We start from the raw sequence: 24,291 nt of genomic DNA on the forward strand, positions 1-24,291 counted from the left end.
GTTTTGCAAAGTCTTCTACTTCATTCTCTTTTGCTGAACTTGTCTCTTCATGTGTGAAATTGTCCTAAAGCTTCTCAAAGGTGGGAAACTTCTCATGAGCACAAATACCCTAAAGAAATGATTTTGGTGATGCGGGAAATCCTTTCAGTGCAATGGGCACCAACTCCTGATCTTCAGCGTTTTTCAATATGGCTGCCAATTGATCTCTCAACTCAGTGATCTTCATCAAGTAGCTAGCCATGGTGTACGTGTCACTCATGCTGGTGGCAGAAAGCTTGTTTCTCGGGTACATATTATAGGAAATATTCATTCTCTGGTTCAAGGTGGTCAAGGCATCATACATTTCCTTTGCCGTCTTCTTCATTGCGATGTGAGGGATCAGATGGTTCTTCACAGAATCAAGAATGATTCTCTTTGCCTTTCCCACACCCCCAGGGCCCCAACACATCTATGTTACAACCTTGTGCTTTGATACTAGGATTTTCTGGTGAATTGTCTGTATTTTTATGTTTATGACGATCCTGGGACACCCATGTTCTGTGATTGTATTTGTGAAGCTTTTGTAATGAATATGAAAGTGGCATATTTTATCAGTACGCAGCATGCAAAACTTTTTTGATGGCTTTGATCACTGGTGCCTAACTTTATTGATGCTTTTCTATTCTAAATAGCCTTTAATGCAATTATTAGTTTTCACCATTCGTGAAAGTTATTTTCAATTTAAAAATATGATTGCAACCATCTTCTTGATATGGTGCATAATATGGTTGATTGTTGGGAATACAAACATAAACAATTATTTTCTTCCTTAAAAATGTTTTGTCATGGATAAATTGATAATGGATAGTATAAGTGGCTGTTGATTGCCAGGTGTCTAAAAAAAACAATCTACAACTAGTTTTTTCCTGCTAGCTGTTGATATGACTAGTCTTCAGAAAGAAAAAGTGACCATAAAATCATTTTCCTTTGATTTCTACCATATAAGTTAGCTCTCTAAAATTTGTTGGTGTAAACAATTCTTACCATACTGAAATTTTTGTCAATATTTGACATTTGAGAATGCCTTTCGAGGTTAAAATTTTGTTGTTCCAAAGGTTTGATGTGTCAGTTGCATTGGATATGAATGGAGTTCATATTTCACTTTTGAGTAATCACTCTTAGTATAATTGAGTTGACAGTGTTGACACTAAATTTTTCTTCATAAATCTTTGTTACATTCTAGCATATGTTCATGGATATTATTTGGTGTGAGTTCAATGCTAGAGTTCACCATTTGGCATCAACAGTTCATGGATATTATATGGGATGGATTCAACACTACAGAGCCCATCATTCAGCATCAATGGATTGTGAATACTTTACCCTTATGGGTTATTTGTTTTTAAGCTTTTTTCCAGCCTTACCCTGTTTTAGAGTTGTATGAATCTTGGGGAGTACTCAGAGATCAGTATTTCAGGGGGATACTCCATGTTGTGATATTATTAGCAAATTTTTTCCGTTCAGGCTTCCAAATTCTAGTTTTAGCAATTTTCCCTGTGCAGATTAAGGTAGCATGCATGGGGGATGGAGTACATTCAGATGGACACTTTCAAATTCTTGATTAGACTATTTTTAGGAGTTTCTGTTTTTATAAACTTGGTATTTTCCAGTAGCAGATGGCAATGTATTTGGATATCCATTGAGGAGATAGGCGTATGGTTCAATTTTGGAGTGAATTGGAGCAGTTTCTATTTTTGACAAAATTCTATTTTCAGAAGGTGTTCAGAATAGCAGGAAAATTACATTTTTGAGGATCCACTTTGGAGATTATCCCATGCTTTGAATTTTAGTTAAATCCACTACTATAATTTAGAAGGTTTATTTTTAGCAGGTGGATGATATTTCAGGCAGGGTGTTTATCTTTTTGAGTACCCAGTATGGTGTAGAGTATTGATGCAAAATTTGAGGCCATTTTAAATGCTCTTAGTTTCTAGGGATTTGTTACATTTTGATACCTAATATTTTTGATGTTGATGGTTGGAGTGAGATTTGGACATTGTTCTGCTATTCTTGTTGGCGAGGGGGTGCTATAGTTGAGGAGCTTCAGTGTGACTTGTTGGCTGCTATGCATTACTATTTTGGCCAGTTAGAGGAGCATCTGCCATTGTGGCTTGACATTATTGATTTTTCAGATAATTTGCAATTTTGGTTAGGAGGTAAAGAAAATCAGTCATGGAGGCCTATTTTTTATGAAATCACCTTGATTAGATATTTTATTCTCATCTATAGCCCTAGCGCATGGCATGGGGAGATATTTTTGGTTTGAGAAGGAGAATTATAGGGAGTATCCTTAATTGCACATACTCTTTTCATCAAAATAAAGCGCATGGCATAAGGAGAAGAGTTCTTGGTGGTTTACCTACTTGGAAGCATGTGTTACAGTTTGGCAGCGTTTTTTGATCTTTAGAAGTTGCATAAGCATTCCTCATGGTTAGCAAGCATTAACCCAAACCGCAGAGAGATTGTATGATATGACAGTGTATGTTCTCCAGTTGCCTTGGAACCATTCCAGTGTCAAGCGTTAACAACTTAACAGACAGTAAAGCATTTTGGAAGAAGTAATGCCAGTTAAATGCATATGTGTGTCATACTTGCAAATGCAAATAGATTAGTAATACTGTAAGTTTGAGTTCCATTCTTCACCTTGGAGAGTTACATCGGATTCCTTGCAACTCTGGCTCTTTAACATCATCTTTTCATTCAAGACACATCTGGTTTTATACATTTGTACGTACATACATATATTGTTTGTAATAGAATTGACTGCAAAGATGCCACGAACTGCAAGATCTGTTTGAACTTTGTATATCCCGATAAAGTATTCAGATCAACATGGTTATTGTATTTGGTCTAGATGAGCGCTGATGTAATTTATGCTTTATCTGTTTGGTAAGTTTAGCTTTCAAAAATTTGATTTATCTGGTGCTGAGGGCACTTTCAATTGCTGGCAGAAAAGTTGTGGAGCATATTGTCCTATTTAGAACAAAGGCAGGATTCTCAGATGAGCAAGAGAAGGATATGTTGGATTTTCTTTACACTTCCCAGTATCACATGAGAGGCATTATTTCAATCTCGTTGGGTAAGCTGTTTACAATATGGTTGTTGTTTTAGATATGTCCTGTAGTTTGCAGTTTTTCTTGAATAACCTCAACAATATATGGTATGCATAGATCTATAAATATTCAAATCGCTATTCAATAATCAATACAGAAAGAGTTGTGTTTCAACTAGAACAGAGATATTTCCATTTTTGAGTAATGGTGCAAATCCAATATGCCAACTTCTTGTGTAAAAGATAGGCAATAGTGTGCTGGGTTCTCCTTGTGTATCTAAAAACTAGATAATATCAATTCATATTTCCATTTGCCTTGTCACTGTATTGGACATAGTATATATGTTACTAAGAGCTTCTTATGCATTGCTTTTTCTATAATACTCGAATCTTGATGTGTCAATAAAGTGCCGAGTCAACTAAGGGGTTAGGGGTTACAATGACTTCGGTTCATATGCTCCATGAGCCACTCTAGAACTTGTAGAAATTAAGAAGAATAGAAATATAATGAGTTACATCGTAAAATACTTTTATTGAGATGTTCCAATATGAAGTAAAATCTATAAAATTTAAAATAATTGCCAAAGTAGTCTTGCACAAATCTTGATTGAGATACAACACAGCTTATGACAAAGTTGACATGGACCAGATCATTTAGTTTATTCTCATCCACTTTTACATAAATCGAAAATATGCCCAGGTATTGTTATGTAGGTACTGCACTTCACCTCTGCTAGTGAGATAAATACAAAATTATCAGCACAGTCCCTATAAACAGCCAGTAGTCTTCAATCCAAAATTGCACAACTTTGGAATTGGATTGGACTTGATGAGCCCTTTGACTTGGAGTCAGCTCCATCACAAAACAAGAGACAACTTTGAAAATCAAGAAATACAGAAAATATTTGTAATTTAGTTGAAAAAATATGTATTGATACATGGCAGTGGAATTAGTAAATTACAAATAATTATGGGCTAAATACAGAAGTTTTCTGATTTCTATTGCATGCAAGGGTGCAAATAGGCAATGTCACAACGAGATACATAAATATACATGTTCTGGGATACATCAGTTTCAGTTTTGCTAGACTTCCATAATGACATAAATATTGAGGCACAAAAATCTGTGAATACACTCTTCAATCTGTCAGCAAATGGCTTGTATTCAACTTCAGGAAGGCCCTCTGACAGGTAGACAAGGAGCAAATCAATTCCCCTTTGAAATTAGCTCCAAATCATGTGCAGAGGTCTCCAACAACAAGTAGGGTATAGCCAGCAAAATCTCTAAATGTAAGAATGAGTGTAAATTGAGGTTTTTATGGGCAGTAGTAAAATGAGGTTTTTAGGTTTTTATGGGCAGTAGTAAAATTCGGTTTAAACTTTATATATATATGTATATATATTGCATGTATGTATGTATGTTTTATTGCTTATTTTGGAAGCTGCTCCCAAAAACATGTTTAATGAAACTGCATCCTGTAATGCAAGCTTACTTTGACTTAGATGCATCCCTAAAGGGGGGTATCTATTCTACCGAATTTGGGTTGGGTAGACCACAACAAGAACAAAAATTTGGTGGATGAATTAACACTTTGTTAGCCTAAGCACTGAGCAGTGAACCAAGGTCTCATTGACACATTTTTTTGCATTGGTTGCATCATGCACTTAGCTGATGGAGAATTAGGGAATTGTAAAACTGAAGTGTTATGTATTCCAAGAAGAGATGGTGTCTAAAGGTACTGCTACAATATTGAAGCACAAGTGAGCATAACTGGACATATAGAAGAAAAAACGTTGTATTACCACACTTGATCACACTAAATTTTCTCACTATAGATTGATCCAAAGGATAATCTATATATGGCCAAAGTATAACACACTTCCCTTAAATTGTGGAAGAAATAGTCAACTTTGATTGCCTAGGCAGTGCGTAAGATCTTATTTTCTACTGTGACCCTCGCACCAGTCAACTGCCTTGGTTGACCTGACCAACCAGTCAACTCCTCTAGTTGACTCCTAGGTTGACTTTTGACTGTCAACTGTCTCCAGAAGATCTAGAGGTGATGAACTAGTTGTTCCAACCACATTGCTATCAGAATTGGACCTGTGACTAAATCAGTTGACCCCAAAAAATTGAAATCGGATAGGAACTAATAAAAATCTGGAATAAAAAATAGTATGCCAAAAAATACATAAAATAGTCATATTTGATAAGAAACATATATATTCATGTACATCCATGTGAATCCAAACCATTATACAAAACGTTTTCTCATGTATATATTAATAAGGGTGCATATGACCAAAGTAGCATAGAATGCAATTCATAATTAAACCATTTTTTTTTACTTGGCATAATTGAACCAAAATACATAAACAAAGATGATATTCCATGGTTTTTCATCTTCTAGGACCATTTTCCAAGAGACATTCTAAGTGGATTTCATGCAATTTATGTTGATTCCCTAGAGCATCTATGAGTCAATCCCCACTCCACAATAGCTTGATTAATGGCGATGAAAACATCATATTTTTTTGTTTTTATTTTCATTTTTTGTGGGGTTTACTGGTCCCACGCACTCACTGTATGATGCAATATGAAGCTGGTTGGTTTAGGCAAACAAATCCTATTCTGTACAGAACCATCCATTTCCTATTGAGTGCTTGATTTGGACCAAAGGATGTGGTCGGACTGGTCAACTTTTGCAGAACCATTTTAGTTTCAACAGCGTTGGTTACAACACCCTCCTGTTAACACAACTCTCTGGAGCTCTAGGAGGTGAGCTATGCACACTCCTCCATAATTGTAACTTTTTGAAGCCCAAGAATAAATTGAAATTTCACAAATTTAGATTTTGTTAATAAAGATGTTAGAGATCTAATAATCTATTTTCAGAATAGATAAGAGACATAACAACTTTTCCTATACCAATAGTCTGAAATAATGAACATAAACCTCCACATGCTTCATCTTACAATCAGTAACAAGATTTTCAACTACTTGAATTGCACTTTGATTTTCACAGTACACAAGAGTTGACTCATCAAAGAGAAATTCAAACTCACATATTCAGTTGTGAATCCACATTGTCTTTGTGCCAACTTTGGTTACACCTCTATATTTAACCTTGATGTTCAGAAAGAGAAACCGTTTTCTGTTTTCACAAGAATAGACTATGGGTCCATATCTAAGATGAAACACATTGTTAGAAGTTAGCTTCCTGTTATCTTCATCTCCAACCCAATCCAAGTTGGTTTACCTGATTAACTAGTTCATATTCTTACTGCAATACTTGATACTAAGTTGAATAGTATCCTTGATATAACAAACCCTCCATTTTGCAGCCTTTGGGTGGCCATCGTCTAGATCCTTCATGAACCTGGAGACAGTGCTAATAGCAAAGGAAATATAAGGCCAACTTTGAATTAAATATACGAGGCTATCAATAAAATACTTGAGACTCGAGAGTAGCATCAATTTTGTTGGACACCTAATCCTAAAGGGTTAGTGTGGAATTCGAATGGACAAAGCAGTCCAAGAGACCTTGGGATCTGAATCCCAAGAGTCACCTATTGTACTATAAATGTGTATCTTATGTTAATGAAAAAATGAACTCACTGATTTATCTTTCCTATTGTTTTCCTATCCATGTGTGTTTAACATGGTATCGGAGCTGGTACGTTCATAACCTTCTCAATATTGTGTGAGCCACTTGTTTTTGTGGCCTGTGTAAACCAACGCTTCTATGTTTTAATGAGTTTTTTATGGTCCATCTCTGCAAATTAGTTGGAAGTCGTTGAACTGCGCCCTGCGCTTCTGTTGTGCTGTCATCCTGACATATTCATTTGAATGCGCTCTGACTCCAAAACCGTTTCATATCCTCTGCACTCCCTGGGCTGTGCATATTCCTTTCCTGTGTGCTGTCTGCACTGTCCATGAGCGTTTCATGATAATTACCCTGCTCCAGGCTGCTCATTTTTCATTGCCAGACGCTGCTCAATTTTCCATATAAAACGCTGCGCTGCTGATGGTGTCAGCTCCCTGAATGCCGACTCCAAAACCGTTCTGACATACTCAGCTCCCTCAAGACTGTAGAACGATTGGTTGAGCGCTGGAAACGCAGGCACAAATAGGATATGCCTTGCAATGTCTAAAGACTTTCGTAGTATCCGCAGGTTAAATCATTTGTTTCGATTCTGGAAATCTTCATCACTGTGCACTCTCGTGTGTTGAAACATTTTTGTCTGCATTTACATTTTTGCTCAAGTTAGTTCGATTACAGTCGAAGGGATTCATTGTATTTTTAATGTTGCGTACCTATTTAAATGTAAATACTTATATTTTCAAAAGAAAATGATCGGTATCAAAGAACCAAAAGGAATGGAGTGAGAAACATTTGGTCTCCTCGTGGAACTAGTCGCTTGGTTCATTGCTAGCTGTGGTGCTGGTTGATGATGCAACTGCTGATGCTGAGGTTGCGGTAAATGATTCAATGGCTTCTTTACAGTCACTAAAAGCCTGTCTCTGTTCATAGTTCAAGCTGTTGGCCTAGCGCGCTGCAAAATTTAACTCCATGACAGCCAGCGTTGAGTTCTGGAGCGTTTATTTTTTCTTGTGTTGAAGGGCCCGTTGTTCGTGTGTTCATTATCGCTTCGCCCCTCAGGCCCCGTTGTTTGGGTACGCTGTCACGCTGTAGCACAGAGATGTTCAGAAATTTCGGGCTGCCTGTGGCGTCATCGCTATCAGGTCACTGATCAATTGCGGAGTCGTTATCACTACAATTGGTATCTAATCGCTACAAGAGACTCGAATTCTCCATTTTTGTTCTCATCTCACTGCGAAGAATACATCGTATAATAACATAACGTAATGCATTTCCCTAGCGAGGAGACCATCAAGTAATCGACTTTCAGTGGTTATTGCCCATACCCGAGAAGCTCCTGGCAATACACGGAATTTTCACCCGGATCTGGGATCAACCTTTAGCTACATGGGCTTAATTGGGAATCACACTTAGTAGAAAGTAGAAAGAGGCTCATTTCTGCATTGGGAACGAATGGAACCAATTACGAATAGAATGAACTTGGGAGCACTAAATTTGGACTAGACGATCTTTCTCTGCGGCTCCTGCCGAAGATCAATCTGCATCGTGTTTGTTTCTGTATGTGGAATGATTGAAAGTCGATACTCGGAAGTGTATTAGCCAGTGGGTAGAAAATTATTTTAATGGATCTGATTATTTTATTGCCATGGAATGGACAAGTCACGAGGGCCGCTGTAAGTCCATTTGGATCGTTGTTTAGGCAATAGCTTGTTCAGCAGTAACTGAGCAACCAATACCCATGAAGCATTTTTGAAGACATTTTTTGAAGTCATTTTTTTTGCAGTTTCTTGTAGAGATTTTGGAGCAGTTTCTTGTAGAGATTTTGCATGATTTCCATAGCAGCTAGATGCTCTGAAGTTTGAAGTTGAGGATAGCGCTCATCTTCACATTTATATATTTTTTGCATTGGTGATGTTATGCTCCAGTTCATTCTTGAAACGAACTGTGGACTGTTGATTTACCATGTGCTCAATTGTACCAATGTTTATTGTAGCTTGACGAGAAATGTTTATTGTAGTTTAACTTGGTAACATCCAGCTTACTCAGGTCCTGCTCCATCAACCATTTTCGCGACATTGTTGCCACTTGATAAGCCCTTACAATATCTTGTAGTAAGAGTACAATATTATTTTTCTGTTGCTGTTGCCTCAGTTGTGTTTTTTAAGTGACATTGAAGAAAAATGGCCAGACTTGAAGATGCATTAAAGTTATTGAATATCCTAATTCATTCCACTGTTGATGAGATGGTCAAAGTTAACAAAGAAACTCTCTTTGACATCCAAACCTCTCTGCAAACTGCACATGAGAATATTGAGTTTTTGCAGCTTGAAACAAAGCTACAGCAGGAAGAATTACACCAGTGGAGTCATCACTCTGAACATGTTTCTGTTCAGAACAATGAAGCAGACTCCCATAAACAGCAAGTCATTAATGTTACTGTTCATTCCAATAAAGGAGCAAAGTTACATGCAGATGCAGAGGTTCAGTCTGCACTTCCCAAGCCCATCATCAGACCTTGGGAACAGCTTGTCCACAACAAGCACAAAACTGGTCTTGGATATGACAAGGACTTGTCCTTTCATATTCCAGACTATGCCAAGCCCATTCAGTTTCAGAGTGCTGGTTTCATTAATGACAGTTCACCTGCTCCTTATGACAGTTCAGCTTCAACTGTTCCAGACTCTGCCCCTCTTCCACAGCAACAACAACAACAGATCGTGAAATGCCAACACTGTGATTGAGTTGGCCATTTGAAAGATCACTGTTTTGATCTTCATCCATGTAAGCACTGTCATAAAACCAGCCATTCTTCACACAGATGCTTCAGAAACAAACGTCCTGCAAGAACAAAGATTCATCTTGGATGGATCGCTTCTTGGCAATGGGCATCAACAACCAAGAAGATATTCCAAACACATATCAGAACTTGTTCCAGAGTATTGAACAGTCTTGCAGTTGAGTTTTCTCCATCTTCTCACCTTGTATCTGACAGGGGGGAAATGATGGTCATCTACAAGCTTCAAAGTCACATCAAGCGAGCCTGAGCCACAACCTGCCACACCAGTTTCAGAGTTGCAGCCAGAGACAAAGATGCCCGTGAACACAGATTGAGAACACTTCCTCTAGCAGAAGACTCCAGCTTCTTGCCAGCTTTGGAAGAGTTCCAGGAATTGCATTAAGCATTCCAGAGTTGTTGGTTATCCTTAAACCATCACAAGTTGAGACTTCCCTTTTCAGGTTGAAGTTTTACCTTTTATGCGGGGTGAGACCTCCCTTTTATGGTTGAAGGTTTCCCTCTTTAAAACAATAGGATCACTTCCTCTAGCAGAAAACTTCAGTTTCTTGCCAGTTTTGGAAGAGTTCCGGGAACTGCACTAAGCGTTCCAGTGTTGGTGGTCATCCTTAAACCACCGCCCTTTTTACCAACATTTCATAGAGCACATTCAGCCTAGTGCTGCCATGCATTTTTTGCACATGTTGTATTACAGCTCTCTTCTTGGACTCATACATAACCCTTCGGATTAAGGGGGGGAATGTTGGACACCTAATCCTAAAGGGTTAGTGTGGAATTCGAATGGACAAAGCAGTCCAAGAGACCTTGGGATCTGAATCCCAAGAGTCACCTATTGTACTATAAATGTGTATCTTATGTTAATGAAAAAATGAACTCACTGATTTATCTTTCCTATTGTTTTCCTATCCATGTGTGTTTAACAAATTTTCTGAGAATCACACTCTTTAGTTAACTTCACTCTTGATTGGTAAGGTGTGGCAGACCATTTACAGTTTTCCATTTTGAGTCTTTTCAATAGGTTATATTTCCGCCCAAACTAGTAGGTCTTGCTAAGGTCGAAAGGAGATACTAAGGTGGCACTGCAGGGGACAAGTGCCCACTGTCACTCTTTAGGCCAACCCCTACAAAGCAATGGAAGGATTCCCTACAAAATACTCTCCAACACAGGTTGGTAGACTAGTTCCTACTAATAATACCTTTTGGGTGATGGAGTCTAGGAGTAAATTTCAAGGATCTTGCTATTCTGAAGATGAAAATTTGATTACAGAAAATGCAAACCAGTAAGAAAATAACATTCTTATTATGGAAAAAGCTTTAAAATAACACAAAATTTGAGTGTTAGGAGTCCTTAATAAGTTTGAGATGAATACCTTGCTGTAGGCCTTGTTAAATGGTTGAAGTTGAGCAATTAGTTTGCTGTACTGCAACTTCAGACTTGCAAAACTACAGAAAAAGACGAAAACCAGCAAGCTAAACTCCCTTTTGGAGCCACCCACAAGCCTGTAAATACTTGTTCAAAGTTGGATCCAAGGGTGGAAATGATAGGGTAATAAATATATGACAATAAAAATAGCCCAACGCTAAGAATAAGTGAATAATTTAAAATATATTACAATCTGGAAAATGTTGCTCACTAAAGGGGGTCCAATCCCGAGGGGGTCAAAACCCAGATTTGAAATTTATTCAGAAAATTAATTTACAGCAAGTTGGAAATTGATTATTCACTTCAAATAATGATAAATTAATGCTCAGGAGTGAAAAAATATCAATATTTTATGATTACTTACCTTGAGGATCAAACCCTTGGGTGAGGGTTTCGCTTACCAAGCAAAATCTGCTACTGTAAATTGAATTTGCAGACTTGTAAAACCTTTGTACTGCCCCTTGAAATGCTTTAAATCAGCTTCCCTACACAAGAAAAGCAAACTATATCTTTCTTGGGTCAAAGAATAAGATTCAAGCATAGCCCAAGTGATAAAACTAGCTGAAACATAAGAATTCAAGCTCAAGTTAGTGAAATATTTTCGTATTTTATATACTTCTGATTTTTATATTCTATATTTTTTTTTGGATTTTGTTATGTTTTATTATGTGGTTGGTGAGGTGAGGCTTACCTTAGCATCACAAATTACGTCTCCGGATGCCACATTGTGATCACAACCCCTTCTAAATCAGCCTTGTATTTTTGGACTAAGGCATGAGTTTGGAATCGAAGAGACTAGTCACCCTCACTCTAGCCTATGATGTATTAGTGCCCAAATCCATCTAGGAGTGATTCCCTCTTGGAACAATGATGGGCCCTAGAAATGGATGCTCAAAGGCCCATCTACAACCATTAGCTACCTTAGAAACATGCATTCGTGAACTTGTTCATTATGGTTTTCATGCCCTTTGGAAGCATAAGCACATTTACTTGACAGGTATTTGGATCAACGAGTCCTCTTCGAGCAACGCATCAACATCCCACAATAAAAATAGGGACCTTGTTCTCTTGGCTGCCAATATGGAACTCCAAAATTACTCGAGTACATGCTATATCAGCAGTAAAGGATAGATGTAGCTGCGCAGCAGATCCTAGTAGACAAATTGACTATGATTCAGGGATTCTTGGAGGGAAATCAACCCTCCTATTTGATGCAGGAAAATTGACCTCTTCCTTCCGTGTCCACTTCCACAAACCTGCAATCTTAAGAATAACAAACAAGGATATCTCTTTTTGCAGTCACAAAACTAATAATCCACAATTTTGTGCTAATTCAATGATCCAAAGTTTATTGGATTGGATTTATATGTCAATCAAAAAACATGTTTCCATGCTTTCTTTGAAATCAAATAATCAGATCACACTTCACATAGAATTCTTAGATTCACAATTATGCATGAACTCTCATTCATTAAACTAGCTTTGTACATACATATGCTCAAAGGCATTCATTCTCTCTATTCACTCTCTATGGCCTGATTTCACATTCATTTGACCATTAATCATTTCCCGTAGGATTACAATAAATAGAATTAAGAAATACAATATCTTTTCTAAATCCTAAAAGCACTCCATATATCACTCCAGAAATCAGCGTTTCCTAAATCCTAAATTCACTCCCTGATTTATTCTAGAAAGCTCTCATGATTGATTCCCTAAAACTTTCACGATTTATTCCCTAATCTCTCATGCTTTTCAAGGTAAATTAGCTTTTGCCTTGTGGACAAAATCTTAGCTATCCATAATTTTTCTAAAACTAATCCTATCCTAACAACCATACTTTTCTATAGCTTTTGGAAATCTTAGAGATTTTCCAGCTCATATGAGTTTTCATAAAATCATAGGGAAATACATTTAAATAATTAATACAATAGGTTAGGGAACCAATTCCCTTAGTAAATAAAAAGATCCCTACTCTAGTCAAAATATATTTTGACTTGGAAGTTTGGATGCTCCTGCATCAGACTCAAGGTGAAAAATAATCATGTTCTCCTGACCATGTATTGATGAAGCAAATCTTCCTGGATCCCAAATTTTGTTTTGCAGTTGGTCCTTTTCCTTGTCATGTTGATGCTGCTTTATTGTCATATTCTTCATTCTTCCAGGCTTCCAGACCTTATGCTGCAATTATCCTCCTTCCTTACTGATGTATACTCGCTCTGTCATCGCCAAACCTCTGTTATCTTCTTTCTTTCCTACAACATGCCTCCTTTGGGACACTTTAATCATCAGCCTCCTTATCTCCTCAATCTCTATGTCTAACTTGTCCTCCAGTTGACACAAGTCACCCATTCCTTGTTGGAATTTGTTGTTTTCTTCCACTAAATTACCAGGATACCAATTGTCTAGAGTTGCTTCCATCATTCTCTGCATTTTTTGCTGAAACTCATCATCATTATTGTCCCCTTGTTGTTGCATTTTTTCCATGGGAAACTCATTCTTATCATTTCTTGGATTGCTGCAATTCAATATATTTTCTGTCCTCGGATTGTTCAACCAATCTTCTCATTTGAAGTATCTCTAAGCCAACTCTTTGCTCTCTGCACATCCTCATCCTTTTGGAAATTTCTATTACTTGTACACATTGTATTTGCACATCTTCCCTCCTTATTGGTTAGATATGGAAATCCTGTCTCCTCCATTGAAATGACATAATCCTGAGCTGCCATTTCTTCATTCCCTACAGACATAAAACATTCATTAGTTTTAAAAACATGAAACCTTGAATTCTCTTTTGGTACTTCCAACTCTCTTTCCTCAATTTCTCCAAGCATCCTTAACCAATCTCTGATCAGATGCCTCATCCATCTTCTTTGATTTCGTGCATGCAACTTCTTAACCGACCATTGGACTCTTTTCCCAACATAAAGTCCATTCCTTAATTCTTTCATCACTTTTTCCAGCCACTGCTTTGTTTGCTTTTGTAGATGCTTCTTCATTTTGCTAATCTCTTCCTTTATCTCAGCTATCTCCCTCTCCCTTTCTCCATCACTCATTTCCTTTTTTCCAACTATCCCAGCCTCATTCCGTCTTTGAATATAACTTTTCTCTGAATCCATGAAATGACTACCAACAACCATCCTTTTCTTCTTCTTCTTCTTCTTCTTCTCGCCTTGTTCACATGTAAACTGCAACCAAGCCTTTACCTCGTAGCAAATTTTGTACTTGCTACCAATACCTCACCAAGCTTTCTACCGAGCCTAGCCTTTTGGTATTTTTGATTCCTTCTCTGGAACCTTCTCTTGGCAATTCTACCCACACTCACTGTGGAACTGCCCTCTGACAACTTCTACCCAACTGCTACTTGTTGGAAGTTGTCCTTCTTCTGGTTGCAATCCTCAATTCCAAAAAGCGTACCAGCGCTAATACCACTTGATGCAGGTACATTCACCTCTTCTTGCAATGTTCACTTCCACAAACATGCAATCTTAAGAGTAACAAACAATGATATCTTTTTTTGCTGTCACAAAACGAATAATCCACAATTTTGTGCTAATTCAATGATTCAAAGTTTATTGGATTGGATTTACATGTCAATCACAAAACATGTTTCCATGTTTTCTTTGAAATCAAATAATCAGAGATCACACTCCACATAGAATTCTTAGATTCACAATTATGCATGAACTCTCATTCATTAAGCTAGCTTTGTACATATATATGCTCAGAGATATTCATTCTCTTTATTCACTCTTTATGGCCTGATTTCACATTCATTTGGCCATTAATCATTTCCCGTAGGCTTATAATAAATAGAATTAAGAAATACAATATATTTTCTAAATCTTAAAAGCACTCCATAAATCATTCCATAAATAAGCTTTTCCTAATCCTAAAATCACTCCTGATTTATTCCAGAAAGTTCTCATGATTTATTCCTTAAAGATTTCATGATTTATTCCCTAAATCTCTCATGCTTTTCAAGGTAAATTAGCTTTTTCCTTATGGACAAAATCTTAGCTATCCATAACTTTTCTAAAACTAATCCTATCCTAACAACCACACTTTTCTATAGCTTTTGGAAATCTTAGAGATTTTCCAACTCATATGAGTTTTCATAAAATCATAGGGAAATACATTTAAATAATTAATACAATAGGTTAGGGAACTAATTCCCTTAGTAAAATAAAAAGATCCCTACTCTAGTCAAAGTATATTTTGACTTGGAAGTTTGGATGCTCCTGCATCACTATTGAGGAGGCTATTTCCTGAACTTTTTGTATAAGAAGACTCAGGGCTAGGCCTCAGGAGAAGAGCAAGAACATTGTTTTGATTACATTGTAGCTCCGCAACTTTCTTTATTCAAACTTATGTATTGTTTTAAGCTAATGGAAGGACAATCTTTTTTGCCAAGCAACTAATGTTGGATTTTAATTAGGTCTTTGAGCACCTTGGGGAGGGCCCACCCACAAGATCTCTAGAGACACCCTTGTGTACTCTTCTCTTTCTCATTTTCATGCTTAATTTGCAATTTTGCATACTATTCTTTTCTTTCATTTTATGTTGCAAGTAGTTTAGTGAGTGATGCATTTTGTATGTTCTTGTAAAAGATAGGAACTTAGGCTTTTCAGTTCGCTGAGTTGTTCTCATGAATTATATATGCTAAAATTAGATTTCTTTACAAATTTTATGCTTTCCACCATTAAGTTGCCGCATTAAATTCAAATCTGGAAGTTCCTGTAGGACTGCAGGACTTTCCTATAGCAATATAGAACTTCCTATAGGAATAATCCCGATGGTTTTTGTTTAGCATTCTTTTCCATGGTTATGCACCTTTCATTTGAAAATACCTAAAAAAGCATTTGTTGATATGATTTAGTGAACTAGGGAATTTGTTGAGAAATCTAGGGCAGCTAGATTAGGGTGATTTCTCTTATTTTGATAACTACTTGTGATGTTTTTTTACTTAACATGATGTACTTGTAACTAGTTGCTTCTTTCACTTGATTATTATTGTGTTCTTATCATCAAACAACTACCAAACTATGAAGATCAATGAGACAAGAGGACACAAAATGTAGGCTACTAGCTAAGGTCAAAACTTCTCCTCTTGAGAGGAAAAACTACAAGAATTCTTCTCTTCTTATAGAATCTTCAAATGATGAATTCCAAGACCTATGACCCAAGAACAAGATGTCGAAATTTTGATATTCTATGCTATTACAATCACTTAAATCTAGAACTTTTTTATGCTGCAAAATAAGTTAAGTGATTGTAAATAGAACATAAACCATATAAACCATATGCACAATGGGAGATAACTAAGAACTCAATGAGACATAGAGAAGTTAGGTCAATGACCAGGGAAAAACCCACAAGGGGCAAACCCAACCAAATTCTTCTTCTATTAGAAATCAATTGTTTAGCAGAGATACAAAGTACAATGAGAGAATGAAGAAGTTCACCCAAATCTGAAGAACATCTCTGATAGTAGTACTGAATCACTTTGGCTCTCTAAGATCTGCTTTTGCTCTTCAAGACTCTCTTTCTCTCTCTCTCAATCTTCCTCTAGACTCTCCAACTCTCTCTTTCTCAAGTTCGAATTCTCCTTTCACAAGCACAAGTAAGTGTGTCAAGTGAGGATGAGAGGCACAAATATATAGGAAGAGCAAGGAGGTTGAATTCATGAGGGAGTAACTCCTATGCCTTGAGGAGGAGTTACATATGCCAAAATAGGAGTGTAACTTATGCCATAAAGGAGAGGAGTGTAACTTATGCATTTAGGAGAGAAGTGTAACTTATGCATTAAAGAGGTGTAAGATGAATCTTTTTATGACGAGTCATTAAAGTGTGTAAGAGAGTGTAAGAGGTGCGTAAGAGCATTAAAGAGAGAGAGGAATGAATCCATTAAGAGAGAGAGAGAGTAACATATGCATTAATTGAGGGGAGTTACATATGACATGATTGAGTCTCATGATTGAGAGATTTGAATTTGTTTTTAATAATAATATGATAATATCATATAGAGAATAATAGTAGTAATAATAATAATATTGATGATCAAGTTAAAAATTAAACAATTGAGAATGATTAAGGATAATTTAAGTGATTTTCCATCATGTATATATGATTACAAATTGATAGAAGGTGATTTATTATTTTTCGAAAGTTATGGTTGCAAAGATAGACAAGACTTTCTATTTTTAGAAAGTCACTTTAGAAAGGTTAGAAATGAAATTCTATTCAAGGAAATTCATCCCATAGCTATCAATTTTCAACACTCCCTCTCAGCTAGGGAGGAATTTCTTTCTGATACAAGGATCTCTGCTATCTCTGCTTTGGAACAATGATGTTACAATCTAATGAAGAAGAATCATCATAGGGGAGATACATCCATCACCGTATACACACTTGGGGGATCCACTTGTCAACACATGACAAGGATCTCGCACATCCAAGGCTTATCATTGCTTGGGGGGATCCACTTGTCAACACATGACAAGGATCTCACTCATCCAAGGCTCATCATTGCTTGGGGGGATCCACTTGTCAACACATGACAAGGATCTCGCACATCCAAGGCTTATCATCCATGACCACCCTCTCTAGGAAGGGTCACATCTGTCAGTCCAAGTTGCTCTCTGAAAACCAAGAACTTTCCTTTTGGCAAAGTCTTGGTAAGAATGTTGGCGATCTAGTCATCAGTCGCTATATGATGAAGTCTTACTGCTCCTCTTTGCACCATATCCCAGATATAGTGATATTTGATCTCAATGTGTTTGGACTTGTCATGGAACACATGATTTTCAGCAAGTTGAATCCCACTCTTATTGTCATAGTAAATTACTATAGTATCCAATACTTTCTCAAACAACTCTCCAAAGAGCTTCCTTAGCCATACTGCCTCACAACTAGCCATGCTTCAGCCATGCTAAGGGCAACAAAATTTTTCTTTCTGCTCATCCAAGATATCATGGCAGATCCTAAGCTGAAGCAACACCCTGATGTGCTCTTTCTGTTAGTAGAGTTACCAACCCAATCAACATCAGAGTATCCATGTAGCCTTACATCTTCGACAATATATCTCAATCCAAGATTGATGGTGCCATGCAGGTACCTCAACACATGCTTTGTAGAAACCACACATGAGTAGGCTTAATCATGTGTTGACTTAGAGTATTGAGTGCAAAGAATATATCTGGTCTAGTGTTCACTAAGAACATCAGTGCCCCAATTATTTGACGGTACTCAAAAATTAGCCAAATTAGGTCCTGCAGCTTTGCCACAAAGCTTCTTGAAATTCATTTCCATTGGAGTATTCATGGACTTACACTCAGTCATGCCAAACCTTTCTAGTAGTTTGACAACATATTTTCCTTGAGAAAGGAAAATCTCACCATATTTTTGCCATACCTCCAGGCCCAGAAAGTAGTGCATCAAACGAAGATCTTTCATTTCAAATTCATAAGCTAACTCCCTCTTACACTGGAGAATAAGAGGTTCACTACCAGTCAGAAATAAATCATCAACATACAATACCAAAATCAAAGGCATACCTTGGATTGTTTTAAAGTAAAGATTTGGATCTGCATTGCTTTTGGTAAAACCAAGCTTCATCAAGACACTATCTATGCGAGCACACCAAGCTCTTGGAGCTTGCTCCAAATCATAGAGGGATTTATTTAGCATACATACATGGGTTTTTGGATCATGTACTTCAAATCCTCATGGTTGCTCCACACATAATTCTTCTTTAAGGAAGCCATGCAGAAAAACAATCTTCACATCCATTTGGTGAAGAGACCATCTTTGACTAGCAGCTAGAGCTACAATAGATCGGATGGTGGTGTAGTGGGCAACAGGTGCAAAGATTTCGTCATAGTCTATTCCCTCTTTCTGAGAGAAACTTCTAGCCACAAATATAGCTTTATATTTTTTAATACTGCCATCAACACCATGATTAATTTTGTACAACCTTCTAGAAGATACAATAGATTTACCTTGGGGTCTTGGAACCACTTCTCATATATCATTATGAATGATGGATTCATATTCTTCAGTCATTGCATCTTTCCATACTTGGGCCTTTACAACTTCTTCAAAAGTGCACGGTTCAACGTGAATAATGATGCTCACGGCGACAACATATCCTTGGAACTGACAAGGTCTCTTACTTTCTTTGAAAGTTCCTCCGGGGGCAACATGTTTATCAGCATCTTGAAGAGTGTCACGAAGCCATAACAGTCTCCTTTTAGGAGGAGGATCACATGGAGGAGGATCCAAAGGGTCCATGGGCTTCATGGGTTCATCATCAAGATCCGTTTTAGCTTCAAGATCTTCTTGTATTTAAAATACATCATCTTGACTATCAACATTAGCAAGAGGAAGAGGATTGTTTCTTGCTTTTCCAAGAGATGCATCTTCATCAAATGTCACATCCCTGCTAAATTCTATATTTCTTTGACCAAGTATGTATATTCTGTAAGCTTTAGAATTCTCACAATAACCAAAAAATGTACTTTTCTTACCCAACGCTTCTAACTTGTTCCTTTTCTCTTTTGGCACATGGAAGTAGACATGATAACCAAATATCCTCAGGTGCCCAACTTCGGGCTTCTTGCCAGTGAAGACTTCATCAGGAGTCTTGTTGTTTAGGGCACGATGAGTAGATCTATTTTGAACATAGACAACTGTGTTAGCAACTTCTACCCATAGAAACTTTGGCAATTTATGATCATGCAACATAGCTTTGGCCGCTTCCATGATAGTACTATTCTTTCTCTCGGCCACACCATTTTGTTCTGGTGAATATGGTACAATGGTCTCCTTTTTGATTCTTGTGAACATATCATCTATCACAACAATTGGAAATTATTTTTCTAATTGTTAATTTGCTTAACAATTTATTTGCAGTTTGCTACAACAAACACCAAATAATTAACACTGTGATTTTCACAAAAAAACTATGGAAGAAAATAGCGTTGGAAACTGAGAAAATTCTAGTGCACACAATAAAAATGACAGTGATTTTTGGACAAATGTCCCCGGAAAAACCGGTGCAACAAATGAGGGTTTTATTATTATGCAATAGTGAAATATGAGTACAATATATGGATGCCCAGCTGGCAATCCAAACAATAAGAAAATTTGGCGAAAATTATGTAAGGGAATTACCCTTCTTCCATAAGAAACCCCGACGCAACTTTCCTTCAGAAAACTCGTCCTCCTGGACCCTTTGTGTTAGCCTCTGCGCAGTGCTTGCGTAGGCCCTATGATGTCTAGCCTCTGAACTGCTTCTGACGAAGTCGTTTTTCCTTTCTTTGCTGAGGAAATCGCTTCTCCAGCACTCTGGAACCTCTGTCTAGCCTCTGGAACTGAAAACGAATTTTCCTCCAGCTAAATCGAGTTGCTCTTTTGAAGCAACTGCTCAATCCTCTGCGCTACCTCATTGGGAATAACTTGGCCTCTTTGCTGCTGCCTCTTCAGATCTGGAAAACTTCCTCTAGATCACTATGTCTCCCCCTCGCTGTCTCTGCTTCGATCTCTAGCTCTCTGGCAACTGTTGTTTCTCTCTGGAAATCGATCTGCCAAGGAAATCGAACTGCACAAGTGTGTTCTCCATCGCCACATCGATCCCTTCTTATATCTTCCTGTTGGGATTACAACAACCAAGATTAAATCTTAATCGATGGCTCAGATCATTTCTGGTTCGACCCGTGTGAGTTTCTAGATGATTCTCACATTGACTTAATTAATTCTGATTAATTAACCAATTTTCCTAAGTTCAGACTTAGAAAACATTAAAAAAATAGGTTAATAATCTAATTAAGTCATCTCTAGGTAGAATTTCCAGAAACAATTTCTAGGTTTTGGAGATCTCATGCATTCTAGCCCCTCTACCAAATTTTGTGGCTAGAACACATCCGATGCTACAGAAACTAACAATTCCAGTTTCTTTGCAGAAGTCAATGAAATCACTAGAAGTGAACTCTCCTCCATTATTAGATCTGAAAATTTTGATTTGCTTTCCAGTTTGTTTTTCTACTAGAGCTTTGTAATCTTTGAACATGTTAAATGTTTGACTTTTATTTTTCAGAAAATAAATCCATGTTTTGCGAGAAAAATCATCCACAAAGATTATATAATATAAGTAACCACCAAGAGAAGTTATAGGCATTGGTCTACATAAATCAGAATGTACAAGATGCAATACCTGATTGGTTCTACTTTTGCTTGAAGGGAATGGTCCCTTCACTTGCTTTTTGCTTGCGCATCCTTGGCAAACACCATCATGATCAGATTTGATTTCCGGCATTCCGGAAACCATATTTCTCACATGAGGTAATGCTTTGTAGTGCAAGTGAGTGAACCTTCGGTGCCAAAGTTCACTTTGATGATTGATGTCATGGATTAGTAATTGATTTTGTATAGACCTTCACATATAGATCCCAGAGTGAGGGCATCTCTCATGTTGGATCTTGATGGCCAAGTGAGAACTTTACCATTTATGAAAGCAACTTTCATTCCTTTATCTTCTAAAGCTGATATGGACATAAGATTCTTCTTTAAACCAGGTACATATAAAACTTCTTGAAGAGTCAAAGTTTTACCTTGATCCAGATGGAAAGAAACAGAACCAGATCCCTTTATGGGATATGTAGAGTTATCTCCAAGAATGATCTTCAAATCTGTCTCCCTCTCAACCAGATTAGAGAGTACTTCTTTGTAACCAGTAAAGTGCCTTGAAGCACCACTATCAACCAACCAACTATCACAAGAATCTGTAGGAGATGAACTAGAAAGAGCAGAAACAAGAAAGTACTTTGATTGAGTCTCAACTGCATTATTATCATACCTTTGGTTCCTTGAGGAACGATAGTTTCCTTTGCGAGTAGAAGGAGCTTCTCTTCTTCTTCTGTAATCAGATTTGTTGGAGCGATTGTTGAAGTTGGATTTTGATGCTCTTTTGTTTTCTGAACAGTCACGAGCATAGTGGCCATGCTTGTGACAATTGTAGCATTGGACTTTTGATAAGTCTTTGGTCCATTGAGAGGAGCTGTTGGGAGAAGACTTTCTCGAATAGTGCATTCCTCTTCTTCCTTTCTTCTTTTTGCCTTGTACAACAAAGGCAGTAGGTTCTCCCTCTTCATGCTTGAGAATTGTCCCTTTGGAAATCATTATGGATTCTTCTTGACTGCACTTTCTTAGGAGCTCATCAAATGTAGTAAACTTGTCATTATTACTGATAGTAGTAAAAGTTTCCCAAGAAGAAGGAAGACCTCCAAGCGTAATCAGTACCAGTTCTTTATCAGAAACAATTTCACTAGAAGTTGACAGTTGGTCTTTGATTTTTGATATCCTCATGAAGTATGTTTGAATGGTTTTTCCTTTGTTCATCTTAACATCCTTGAGTTGATTCTCTTGAGCAAGAATTTGACTCAAGTTGTTCACTTGATACATTCCAATCAGCTTGTCATACATTTCTTTGGTTTTCTTCAAATTGGAAACATAAGTGATGAGGTGGTCTCCAAGAGATTCAAGGATAATCTTTTTAGCCTTGACTTCTCCTTCTTGTATCTAGTCTTGATAACAACATTAGATTTTTCAGCTGGCTCTGCTACCTCTCCTTCAACATACTCTAGAGCATCATGTTCTTCAAGAGTAATATCCAATCTGGCCTTCCAAGGGAAGAAGTTTGAAGCATCAACCAACTTCTCTTCATTCTTAAAGTAGGAGGAAGACATCTTGATCTGCTCAAAATGTCAGCCGCAAATAGAAAGAGACATCAAGATAAATTTCAGCTATAAATGAGATATTTCAACAGCAAAAGGGAAGAGAATTTTCAACAGAAAATGAACGACAAGTAGAAGGAACAACAAGATATATTTCAACAAAAAGAGAGTTTCAAATGGAGTGGACAACAAGCTATATTTCAGCAGAAAGAGAGGTGCAAAGGAAGCGGACAACAAGTTATATTTCAGCAGAGACAGAACTGCAAATGGAGTGGACAACAAACTATATTTAAGCAAAAAAATAGCTGCAAATGGAGCAGACAATAAGCTATATTTCAGTAAAAAGAGAGCTGGAAATGGAGCTTGTCTTCTTTAGTTTGTCTTCACCAAAGCGCTGATAACATGTTGAAATTTTGATGTTCTATGCTGTTACAATCACTTAAATACAAATCTTCTTTATGCTGCAAAATAAGTTAAGTAATTGTAGATAGGATATAAACCATATAAACCATATGCACAATGGAAGAAAACCAAGAACTCAATGAAACACAGAGAAGTTAGGTCAATGACTAGGGCAAAACCCACAAGGGGAAAACCCAACCAAATTCTTCTTCTATTAGAAATCATTTGTTCAACAGAGATACAAAGTACAATGAGAGAATGAAGAAGTTCACCCAAATCTGAAGAAGATCCCTGATAGCAGTGGTTGATGCAAACACTGAATCACTTTGGCTCTCGGAGATCTACTCTTTCTCTTCAAGACTCTCTTTCTCTCTCTCTCAATCTTCCTCTAGACTCTCCAACTCTTTCTTTCTCAAGTTCGAATTCTCCGTTCACAAGCACAAGTTTGTCAAGTGAGGAGGAAAGGCACAAATATATAGGAAGAACAAGGAGGTCGAATTCATGAGGGAATAACTCCTATGCCTTGAGGAGGAGTTACATATGCCAAAATAGGAGTGTAACTTATGCTATAAAGGAGAGGAGTGCAACTTACGCATTTAGGAGAGAATTGTAACTTATGCATTAAAGAGGTGTAAGATGAATCTTTTTGTGACAAGTCATTAAAGTGTGTAAGAGAGTGCAAGAGGTGCATAAGAGCATTAAAGAGAGAGATGAATGAATCCATTAAGAGAGAGTGTAACATATGCATTAATTGAGGGGAGTTACATATGACATGATTGAGTCTCATGATTGAGAGGCTTGAATTTCTTTTTAAAAATAATATAATAATATCATAAAGAGAATAATAGTAGTAATAATAATAATAATATTGATGATTAAGTTAAAAATTAAACAATTGAGATTGATTAAGGATAAGTTAAGTGATTTTCCATAATGTATATATGATTACGAATTGATGGAAGGTGATTTACTTTTTGTGGAAAGTCATGGTTGCAAAGATAGACATGAATTTCTATTTTTAGAAAGTCACTTTAGAAAGGTGAGAAATTCTATTCTATTCAAGGAAATTTATCCCATAACTGTCAATTTTCAACACAAGACCCCTCCAACACCAAGTCAACCTGTTCTTTGACGAGCTTTTCTTCCACAAAGTTAACATCAGTCAAACTTGCTTCAATACTTTAAATTTCAGTCTCTATTCAGAATTTCAGCTTGCTGCTTCAGGATTGCAATCTCCGGCCTCT

General features: G+C 37.1%; 1 protein-coding gene across 2 annotated transcripts in view; it reads left to right on the forward strand.

The window, feature by feature from the left end:
* LOC149150560 (Stress responsive alpha-beta barrel domain protein) overlaps positions 1-24,291 on the forward strand; it is a 133,295-nt gene that overhangs the window by 29,892 nt on the left and 79,112 nt on the right. For both annotated transcript variants that reach the window (XM_089446108.1, XM_089446107.1), the window contains exon 3: positions 2,991-3,118. In XM_089446108.1, coding sequence (XP_089302234.1) covers positions 2,991-3,118 — 128 coding nt within the window. The remainder of the gene's footprint in view (positions 1-2,990; positions 3,119-24,291) is intronic.

The sequence above is a fragment of the Pinus tabuliformis genome, chromosome 9 (genome assembly GCF_031772625.1).
Source record: "Pinus tabuliformis cultivar Carrire ecotype Pingquan chromosome 9, CPIR1, whole genome shotgun sequence".
In the NCBI taxonomy this organism is placed as follows: Eukaryota; Viridiplantae; Streptophyta; class Pinopsida; order Pinales; family Pinaceae; genus Pinus; species Pinus tabuliformis.